At 38.1% G+C, this 11754-nt stretch overlaps 1 protein-coding gene across 1 annotated transcript in view; it reads left to right on the top strand.

Annotated features, from left to right (window-relative positions):
• Positions 1-7648, top strand: part of MSANTD1 (Myb/SANT-like DNA-binding domain containing 1) — a 10587-nt gene extending 2939 nt beyond the window's left edge. The window contains 1 exon segment of the mRNA XM_008937023.1: positions 7360-7648. Coding sequence (XP_008935271.1) covers positions 7360-7648 — 289 coding nt within the window.
• The last annotated feature ends 4106 nt before the right edge of the window (positions 7649-11754 follow it).

Below are 11754 nucleotides of genomic sequence, written 5' to 3'. Positions count from 1 at the left end.
GAATGAGGGGGGGTTCCATACCTGAGTAGTTATTTCTTCCCACCACTTCAGGATCCTTTACTTTTTTTGGGCAACTGTGTACAGTGTTGCAAAGGTGTTTTGGTCTCTAGCTTTACTTTAATAGTCAGAAATGAACTGGATTAGAATATTTAATCAGATAGCATTATTATTTAGCTATGTGCCACAATTTCATAAAGGAAAATATTTCCCTACAAATTGCTATACATATATGCATGTATACATACATGATTTTTTTTTTATAAAAGGAAAAGCAGTACTTGAGTATTTCTCCTAGGTCTTTTAACCAACTTCAGTGCTAGAAGTGTTATCACTGGCATACCTTGAGACATCTCTTGAAACAGGTATTAATGATCTAAAACATTAAAGATTCTAAAATAGAAATCAGGGAACACATTTATAACGGTGCTTTCCAGTTTGAGGATCCCATAGTGTTTTAAGATGACATTATAAAAATTGTATTATGTCATTGTTTTGTCCCTGAATTTTTGTGTTTATTTCTGACTGCCTGTGTTTTAAGGAGGTAATGAGAAGATGTTTAGACAACACAATTAGGCTGAGATGTGGAAAGCTTTCTTTATTAAAAGAGAAATGGAAAAGTTTTTTACTCACTTAGAAAGAGGGCCAAGAAATATAACAGAGTCCTAGAGATGCATAAAAATATACAGTACCATTTTTCAGAATATAAAGCAGATATTTCTTTTGCTGTAATACAAGAAGCTATTTATTGATATTGCAAGGCAAGAAATGTAAAACTAGTTAAAGTCTCATAAATTTGTATTACACTGTATAATATGCATGTGGAACTCATTACCACTGAAAATCATTGATACCAAGAGAGTGGTAGGTTGGCTTATTATTAATATTTTTACTAAATATTAGATTTATTAAATAAAGATACAAACATTGTTTGGCTTCAGACCAGTGAGAATTATAAAAGACAGCAGGTTTCAGGATATTACTAGCTGTTGATGGCAAAGTAAGCAGGAGTCTTCATGGACAAATATGCCCCCACAGCCCATCCATCACAATAATTCTTGAAGTGTTTAACACTGACCTTTGTCAAAAGTGAGGCAGCAGGATGATGGGCTTGATCTGGGAGCAGTTCCTGTATTCCTCTGCATTATTGTAGTCCAAGAGCATTTGGAGAACACTATTCAGGGAAAAATATACTATGACCTGAAGTAATGCTTATGGGAGTCTCAGTATATTAAAGGACCATTTCATCCATTGTGGAAATTGGCTGGGTGGAAAATTCTACACGAAAGGAAAATCTTTTCTGCAGGTGCATGTGTTTAAAAGTCTGCTTTTAAGAATAGCTGTAGAATCTGAAATACCTACTGTGGTTAGATCAGGCACCAGCTTTTTAATGTTCAATTTTAAAGACACCTGTGCAGTGAACTGCATGAACCTACCGCCTGTTTATCCATTTTGGAAGGAGAAGGGGCTGAGTCAAGACCACTGGAATTTAAAGTTAAGGATTCTTATGTTCTGGTCATCAAAAGTTTTGCTGAGAATAGCATGCCAGCTCTTGCAGTTTAGCATCATTTAGAGCATGTGCTAAGTTTTATTATGTAGGGCTGCTTGGGACATTCAGCATATGTGAACCTGTAATTAGTCCTCCTAAAAGAGATCCCTGTCCTGACATCACCGATATGCTGATCTGTGTGTATGACAGTGCACTGTATCTGTTGTTATAATATTTCCACTGACATGTAATACACAGTGGCTCATAAAAAGGAAGGAGGGTTTTTAAAGCTTGCACAGTGGACTACAGTTTTGACTGTTTCCTTCTGATGTTTAAAAATAAGAACTCTGAATGCAAATTTATTATTTTCAAAAACATCATCCCTCCCCAAAGCCTAGAAAACAGGATGCAGCTGTTGCTTTTTGATGTGAATCGCAGTCAATTAATGTTAATGATTGGTAAATTTGAATCAGTCTCATGATTTGAATAAAAGATTAGTCTAATTTTTTATTTTCATGTGTACATGATAGCAATTAAACATTGTTGCTTGTGTAATCTGTTGCTATACACTTTGACATTAAGCAACTGGAATATTTGACCTCTGCTACAGCAAATGATAAAATATAAGTGCAGCCAAATTACTGCAGAAAGTTGAATTGGAATATTTTACCATCTTTCTCTTCAATTTTAATAATTTATAGCAGATGCACAACTTAGTACTGTACTTTCATACATCTTTCTTTTCCTCACCATTGATTGGTTCACGAACAGTTGCTATTTATTATTTATTTTGAAAGCTTTTCTCAGAAACCCCAGGAGATGGATCTTGTATCCATTCCTTAAGGCAAATAGTAATATCAAATACTGTAATAATAATAAAAAAGCAATAGTGTTTTGAGCAAAGCCTAAAAAAAAGGCAAGCTGTAGATTGCTTGCTTTTTACAGACTAAATAATGATGATTTAAAAAACCTCTTTAGAACATAGTATTGTAATTATTTTAGAAGGTGGATTAGTAGGCACAGAAAATAAAATGTGAAGAGAGGCCAATGGCAGCACAAATTACTCAACAGTTGTCGCAGTCCATTCAGTGGAGCATTCTGGCATTCTCAAAGCCCATGAATTTATTCGCTTCTCTGCAATAAGACAAGTAACCACCTTTCATAGTAACTGGGTTGACAATGTTTTTCATCCTTCAGATATTTGTCCACTGGAACCTACACTTTGATCCCTGAGTTTTTGGAGAGAGTTCTCAATTACCTCTGCTCTCAGCTGGATTTTAAAAGAGCCTCATGAAACAGCCACAGGTCTAGATAAACTCAGCATGAATTGTTTTTTGCAAGCTCTGATGACCTTCTCGCTTACCACTGCTTCTTACCTGATTTTTCTGCCTGGCTTGCTCACTCAGGCAATGATTTGCCCAATTTCAAAGTGTTGAATGTTTGGCTCATCTTTCTCTCTCGTTTCTGCACTATTGCATCCCAGCCTTAATATTTTCTTGTTTCTTTTTAACCTCTTAATTTTTCATTAAAAGAAGCAAAACAACTAAAACACAAAGAAACAAAAGAACCAAACAACGCAACTTTACTTTTTGGATGCAACTAACACCTGCTGTGATGAGTTATGGTAATGACTGACAGCAGCAAGTTCATCTTTGCTTTAGACTTCAGCTCTGCCACAGTTATGCTTACCTCAATGCAGGCAAAACCTCAACTGTCTCACTAGGTTTTCCAGCAACTGTAGAAAAAAATATTTAAAAATCAGTGAATCCTGAAACTTGATATTAATATTATGAAGCTAGCTATTTGATTTGATTTTACCAGAAAGCTAACCCATCACCACTATTCCAAGTGAATGTTCTGCCTGTTTACCTCCACCTGCAGCATTCCTACTTCCTTGCCAAAGGACTGATGCTCCCCTCCTCCTTATCTTTTCATTTCTCCATCTATTTCATCCTTTTTTTTTCTTTATGCATGAGCCAGACTCCATGCAGGTAGGTGGCTGCTGCTGGTGCTTCTTTTAAGCTAACAGAGTTTTCTTGCTTACCTCCTGGTAGTGATCCTTTTTTCTTAGCCCAGAGCTATGGTAAGCAGTCATAAGTGGAAGACTTAGTATCCATTCAGTGTATTCAGAGACAGAGAAGTACCTAGTTTTATGTAGCTGTAACTCCACAACTCTCTGGGCAGATGATAAATAACAGCTCTTCCATCAAAATCATAATAGTTTTGTAAAAAAAAATGGCATCTGGTTATGCAGCTGAGCTCAAACATAAAAATGAAGGTACTGACCTACTCAGGTACTTTGGGAAACTTTTTGTAGAATCATAGAATGATTTGGGTTGGCAGGAACCTTTAAAGATCATACAGTCAAACAGCTTCCACTTGATCAGGTTGTTAAAGCCCTGTCCAGTCTGACCTTGAATGTTTCCAAGGCTGGGGCATCTATCACCTCTCTGAGCAACCTGTGCCAGTGTTTCACCAACCTCATCACAAAAAATTTCTTCCTTATATCTAGTCTAGATCTATGCACTTTTAGTTTAAAACTGTCACCCCTTGTCCTGTTGCAGCAGGCCCTGCTAAAGTCTGTCCCCATCTTTCTTATAAGCCCCCTTTAAGTATTGTAAGGCCCCAGTAAGGTTTCCCCAGAGCCTTCTCTTCTCCAGACTGAACAACCCCAACTCTCTCAGCCTGTGCTTCCAGCAGAGTTGTTTCAGCCCTCTGACCATTTTTGAGGCCCTCCTCTGGAGCCCCTCCAACAGGTTCATGTCCTTGTGCTAAGGACTCCAGAGCTGGAGACAGTACTCCAGGTGGGGTCTCACAAGAGAGGAGCAGAGGGGCAGAATCACCTCCCTTCACCTGCTGGCCATGCTTCTTTTGATGCAGCCCAGGATACGCTTGGCCTTCTGGGCTGCAAGCGCACATTGCCGACTCAGGTCCAGCTTTTTGTCCACCAGTACCCCAAAGTACTTCTCCACAGAGCTGCTCTCAATACCTTCATCCTCTGACCTGTAGAGATACTGGGGGTTGCCCCAAAAATCACCACCGCAGGTGGGTGATTTAGTGCAAGAGGGTGCCACTTGTAGTGCTGAGGATGCTCAGTACTTTCTTTATCTTAGTCTTCATTGCCCAGGTTTCTCAGTCAGATGTGCCTGGGGCAGGGTTGGAAGAAACACCAGTAGCAGAAAATGATTGAGTCAGGAATCACCTCTGAAATTTTGTGAAGATTGAGGGAGGCCCTTGGGGACCAAAAAAAGGCCACTGTTGAACCTATCTTCAGAAAAGGCAAGAACAGGAATTAAAAACTGATCAAATTCCCTTCAACAGTTGGAAATCTCACAGAACAAGCCATCTGCAAAGTTATTTCCAGTTACATAAAGAAGGTGGTGAATGGAAATAGCCAGAATGGATTTACTAAGAGTGAATCATATCTGACTGACCTGCTTGCTTTCTGTGATTAAATGACTAGACCTGTGGGTGAGGGAAGAGCAAGGTGTGTTGCGTAGCTTGACAGGAGAAACCATTTTGCCACAGTCTCCAAGAATATCCTTGTGTCCAAGCTGGGATGCTCTAAATGGATGGACTATCAGCTGGGTGCAAAACTGGCTGGATGCCTGGGCTCACAGTAATGGTTAATGGCTTGTACTCCACCTAGAGGCTGATTCCAAGTGGAGGGCTGCAGGGGATTTACTGGGACATGCCCTGTTTGATATCAACACCACGAAGGAGGAGCTGCTCACTATTTTGCAGATGATGACAACCTGGAGGGCTGCAGTATGCATGTGTGAGGGCAGGGCTGCCATTCAGAGGGACCCAGACAGGCTTGAGGAATGGGCTGACTGGGACTGCATGAAATCCAACAAGGACCATTGCAATGTCCTGCCCCAGGATGGTTGAATTCCCTGCTCTGATGCAGATTTGGGATGGACTGGTTGGGCAGTGGCTCTGCTGATGAGGACTTGAGGGATGTCCTTGCTAACATTAGGCTAAACACAAGCCTTCTCTGGAGCAAAGTCAGCAGATTACCAGCTCTGGCTTTTCCTATCCTTTTCAGCACCATGTTTTGCAGTCCTCAAGGCTCAAGCCATGTCCTGTGAAGTCTTACTGCAGCTGCTGGACTTGGCAGGGGCACAGCTGAGATGTGCTCGTGGGTGGGTTCCTGCTGTCTTGCACGTGGGGGTGACTGACCGTGGTGACTGTGTTCCCATGAGCAGCGCAGGGTGGTAATGTTGGAAACCCCGTTGCCTGAATATATTGGGGGTTTCAACATGGGCAAACAAGTGTGGAATGTAGACTTGGCTAGTAGCTTATAGGGGTTTAATTAATCTGGTTTTCATGCAAATAGCCTGAACAATCGAACTAAAAATAATCAGTATCAAGTGGTGGTTGCTGTCAGCCCTGTATTTAGCTGTTTTGCATCTCTGCCGGGTGGATATGCGTGTTTGTAGGTTGTGCTAGATATTCCCTGACTATGAAATTGCAGCAGAAGGTTGTGAAACATGTATGAAATCAAAATTTTGGATGCATAGAGGGCATAAAAATCTAGATGGCTGTGGAGGCTTTGCTATGCAGGACTGTGATGTGCATTTCTAAATAGCTGGAAAAGCTCATCAGACCTTGCAAGGACAAGAAAAAAAAAAAAGAAGAATCTTAAATGGCTTTAAAATCTAAGCAAATCTTTCTGCTTTTTTTCCTCACTGGTGGATTTCCCCCTACCCCAGGCTGAAAACTGATAAAAGGAAGAACTTCAAGTTCTCACTTTTAAGTTTGGCATCATTTTTATAATGTTTACATGTTATTTAATTCTATTCTTTGCAGGACCGGTGTAGGCAGGATGGATTCTGAGGAGGAAAAACCTGAAAGGCTTCAAGAAAAAGGGGTGGGCCAGGTGTCCAAGAATAGTTTTTATGCTTTTTTTTTTTTTTTCCCTGCAAATAGAAATCTCTTGCTAGATGTGAGAATCAGATTTGGTTCAGATCAGTTCAGCTTTTTGTTAATTTGAATGAAATTTGGTTTATGAAAATGGAGCATTTGTCATTGGTCTTGCCTTTCCTGTTCTCTTCCCCTGCTGCATTTTGATTTAGAGTAACAAGATCCCAACAGGGAAAGGCAAATGCAAATAAAGTTTGGGACTCCAGCTGGCCACTGGAGTTTCTTTCAGATGTGTGATTCATCTATAACCTTGGTTTTATATTTCTCAGTAAAAGTAAATAAAACAACGATGGGTACCAAGTGGGATAGCAGTGAACTTTGTGTTAGGACTGCATAACAGATCTCAAAATAAGATGCATGTGAAAGACAAGGTCATGGCTGGTAGTCCTTTCACTCTAACGTTTTTGTGCATGATGTTTATAATGCATTATTAACTGCTTTCCTGATTTTTTTTTTTTTTTAAATTAATGAAATTCTATAGTTCTTTCTACACTGATTATTTTGTAATAGGTGAACAGACATCTACATCTCCTGGTTGTTACTAGGATGTTTACCTAGGCAATTCAGAAACTTTATGCAATATTAGGAAAAATATATTTATGGCAACTAGTATTCATCATGGAAAATAAATATTCATTCTTTAAAGTATGAAAGGACATATTGTTTCCATTAGAAGTTGTAATGTTTTTAACAGAGAACATTCTTGGATTGTATTGAATTTCATTTGCGGTATACATGTGACTTCTAATCACAGGTCAAAACTAGGAAAAGAAATTGAGAGTCTACATTGGAGATTAGAAGAAAAAAAGTGTTTAATTTATTTTCATTAAAAGTGTTCAGTTCAACTCCTAAATGTGACCAGAACAAATGTTTTGAGATAGAAGATCTGTATGAATAGTACTTTTTTTAGGAAAAGAAGCTTTAATGTTGTATGCCTTTTCTTCCAGGAAATTAAAATGCATGACTGACAGTGAAACTGTTGCACCTGACTGGCCTTACTACAAAACCATTGACAGGATCTTGTCTAAAGTGACAGACCACAGCGATGTGAAAATGCATGAAAATCAGCAGCCAGGCCCTTCCACGTCACAGACGGAGGCCTCGCAGTCTCCCTCGGCCAAGTCCACGCCTCTCTATCTGCCATATAACCAGTTTACCTATGAAGGACGGGAAGAGTGCTTTGAAGATGAACATTCCGAGAGCTCGTCAAGCTTACTGTCTTACAAGCTGAGGTAGCATCTATTTCCTCCCCCCTTCTTTTTGTATTTCACAGAATGAACCAGACCTCCTGTGTAAAGGGGACACGTTAGCACAGTTTTCTCTAACAGCTGTTCTGTCTTTTCTGTAAATCACAACTGAGTTCTGTTCCCCAATCTCAGCCACTTTGCTGAATAAGGGCATTTTCTTTATTCCTTTGAGACACTGGAAGGGAGTAGGAGGACTGGGCAAAAAGTTGGGAAATATTTCCAAAACTCACATGCATGTCACTGCTCACATAAGGTAGCATGTTTATAATTGGGAGCATAGGCATGTTCAAGAGAGTTCTGCAGTGCAATCAGAGGTGGAACATCTGCTTAGATGATTTTTGGCTTGCTCCAGTTTTGCTTTTGGTATGAGTGTGACATTTCTCTGGATTCAGCTATTATTAAAATGGTGAAAAGAAGCAAACAATATTTCTGTGGACACTGAAATGCTACTCGTGCCATTTGAAAGTACATTGCAACAGTCTAAATTCAATTGAGAATGTCACTTTTGCAAAGTAAATGCTAGTTTGGGAACGCAAATGTGTGTTTTCTTTTTTGATAAGACTGGACTTCTTTGGACGGCAGCCTTCTAACAAAAGGCAGATTTGTACATTTAATACAAATTTTAGACTTTACTGGTCTCATTTTTCATCCAGAATGGTGTGAAGTAAGAGCTGATTACAGTTTTCTGGCAGGAAAAAAAGTTGATCCTAGAGATTCTTATCATGAGTCTGTGAAGCTTTAACTATACCAATAAAATATCTGTCAGTCGTGCAACTGAGAAGGTGTTGAGCTAGAGGAAGAACCAACCTAACAAGTTTGGATTATTGTTTCCAGGCCTAGTCTTAGATGGAGAAAACTAGTATAGTTCATTCAGCCATTCAAGCAAATAGCCCTTGGGTACCTGATTATTTTTTAAAACTTTAGATTTTTTTTTTTTTTTTTTAACTATTGACTATATATTAGGGTGTATAATTTTGAACTGTAGCAACCTTTTTGTTCACAAGCAACGATATTTTTCATCCTAGTTTATTGTATATCCCTGATACACAAGCTCTCTTGATTTCAGGGTTTGCAATAATTTTTTTTCCCAATTCACTATTTGATTTCCAATAATATTATTTAGTATTTAATTAGAAGTTCATTTTTCCACAAACATGACTAAACTATTTGATAACATCGGACTTTTAAAAAGTGCCAGATATTAGGTTTCTTCAGCTTAGGAACATCTTCAGGATAACACAGGTTTTTGTACCCTGGGTGACTGGTAGGGGAGGACAGAGGTCACCACACAAGGTTTCGTTACAGAGTGGAGACAAGCCATCACAGAAGTCAAGCTAACCAACCACAAATATATATCTGTTATGATTACAGTTTGCATGTGGACTGCCATTCTCATTCTAAAGTGGTCTTAAGCCACTCTAACTGAATTATTCCCAGAGTGATAAGATCTGGGAAATTTATGATCTAATGCATTTCAGTCAGCTTCAGGTTCAGTGGGGTTTTTACTTTGTCCAAGTTAATTACTTAACCTGTTTTAGTAAACAATGTTTTAACTTTACTTGGCCAATTTAGAACCTACAGATCATTTAAATCTAGCTTTTAATGGCACAAGCTGTCCTTCAGCTGGCTGCAAGTCTGTATGGCAGGTAAAGATGCTCTGTCCTAGCAGTAGGTCAGGTTGCAGTGCTGCTGTTGCCTGTTAAGGATGGCTGTGTAACAGGGTTTTGGCGCTGGAGGGGAGGGGTAGGTCAGCTGTCAGTGTGGTAGGACCTCCACAATATGTTGCTCCATAACTCTCACAGTCTACTATGTTGCTCCATGCTCTCACAGTCTCTTCTATAAAAGAATTTAGTGCAATATAATATTGTACATATCTTATAACAGCAAGATATGTACATATTCACAGGTTAAAATACAGTTCTGTTGTGTTTAAAAAACAAAAGTTGAGCAGTAAATACCATGTGAGGAATTAGTATAAAACTTCAGGTGAGCATCATGATCAGATTGAAAGTTAGAAGGCACTTGGGATATTAAGCAGGCATGTATCTGGAAGGAAGAAAAGTGGTATTCCAATAGTCACAGAGGGTTTTGAAAAGCTTGTACAGCTTTGACCTGTTTAGTTTAGCCTGATAAATGAGAGAAGAGTTAGGGAAACCTTTCTTGGGCAGAAGGAAATACGGTGCTTGCTAATGATATCAGATGGGTTAAAATCACTTAGAGCTGCCATGGTAAGACAAGGAAGATAATTCTTTACAGTTACTAATGGAAAATTATGAACTGAGAAGCAATTTTCAGCTTAAGCAATTAGTGTGTCATCCTGTATTTGAAAAATGTTTTGAAATAGCCAACAAGAGAGAAAAGAATTAGCATACAAAATTTTGGTACATGTTGGCTTTTTTTCTGAACGCCCTTTCCTCTAAATGGTACACAGTTGATCTAAGAGATTAAAAAGAGGAACTAAAGGCTACACTGGGGTTTGAAGTTAAGAGAACATTTCATGTCCTTAATTTTTGTACTTTATTGCTGTGCAAAACAATTATTTTGGAACATATTTTGACAAATATACACACATCTCTATATAAAATATAGATGCATTTTACAGCTGTGTGTTTTACAGCTGTATATTCCCTGTTTTTCCATGAAGCAGGCTATACCCAGATCAGTCAACTGTGCAAAGTAAGCTTACTCTCTGGGATTTTTTTCTTCAGTTATAAAAATCATAATGTTATGGCAACAATAGATAGTGAAAAAAAAAACCCTCAAATAATACTTTTTTAAAGTCAGCTTTTAAACTCTGAAAACTTTACCTTTATTCCCTTAAAATCTCAAACACAGCTTTTGAGTATCAGCTTTGTATTTTCCACAGTACCCTTAAATGTAGGACCAGGCTCCTTGGCTATATAAATAACAATTTTTTAAAAACATATTGAATTTAATGTTTAGCTTTCATGATAGATAAAAATGTCAAGATTTAAACTTCAGTCAATACATACACATCCTCAAGCTAAAACCAGTTGAAACTGGGCTTCTTTGCATTTTATTTGAAATTCTTTGAGTTTGAGACCTTCTTACAAAAAAATGCTAGTTAGTGGTAATACAATTAACATGGGATAAAATTAATTTCTATTTTTGTTGCAATTTGCAGAAGAGGAATACATTTGGAATCCCTATTTCCCTTTAGGGGAGCACCTACTGTTTAGCATTGTTTTAATGGAGTTCTTGGGCTTCAACAAAGCTTGTATTAAACTGCAACGTTCATAAAACATCTGATGATAATAGAATTATTCTGTTATGGTCAGATAATAGAATGGAATGTGGTGGTCTTGTACTGCAGATTGAACTTTTGAAATCAAAATTCCTGATGCCACTATAAACTACTTTTTATCTAATTAACAACAGTATTTTTTTCACCCTGTGGACTAATTTATGGTCTTTCTTTTCATTGTTAAAGTAATGACAGAATATAATTATCCAGACTGTGAATGTGGTTCAGACTTCATCTGTTCTGCAATTTCTTATTGTACTGAAAACGGGCATGAAGGAGTTACTTTCAGAGATTAATAGACCATGATAAACCCACCACATCATCTAGTCTGACTTCTTGTTAAGTACTATCCATGTATTTGAATTCAGTTATTCTGGTGTGGAGTCCAGAAATGTTATGGAAGGGGTTCTGTGATGTGCTTCCCTTCAGCAGAGGTCTACCGCACTGAGGAGCCCCATCTCCATTGTTTCCATGCCCTGTTTCTTTGTTTCCGTGCTTTGTTTGACTCTTGGACATTTTTTACTAGATATCCAGTCCAGGTCTGATATATTCAGAAAATGGAGAATTCACCCTTCTCTACAGACACCTGTTTTAGTGATCATTCCCTTGTTTAACCTGGTGTCTTGCTTTTAATGTGAATATAATGAATTCAACTTTCAGGTGTTTCTCCTATTTATCTTTCTTTTAATTGTATTGGAGAACCTTTTAGTATTTTCAATTTTTGCTTCAAGGTAGTTATTTATCATGGTGATGCTGTCTTTGGTATTCCTTAATTTTTAGATGTAAACTAAATAATTTGGTACAGAAGGTTTACACATGGAGAAAGAGTG

The sequence above is a fragment of the Merops nubicus genome, unplaced genomic scaffold (assembly GCF_000691845.1).
Source record: "Merops nubicus isolate BGI_N331 unplaced genomic scaffold, ASM69184v1 scaffold14563, whole genome shotgun sequence".
Classification (NCBI taxonomy): domain Eukaryota; kingdom Metazoa; phylum Chordata; class Aves; order Coraciiformes; family Meropidae; genus Merops; species Merops nubicus.
Note: the sequence above shows the minus strand (reverse complement) of the source record. Positions and strands in the feature narration are given on the sequence as shown.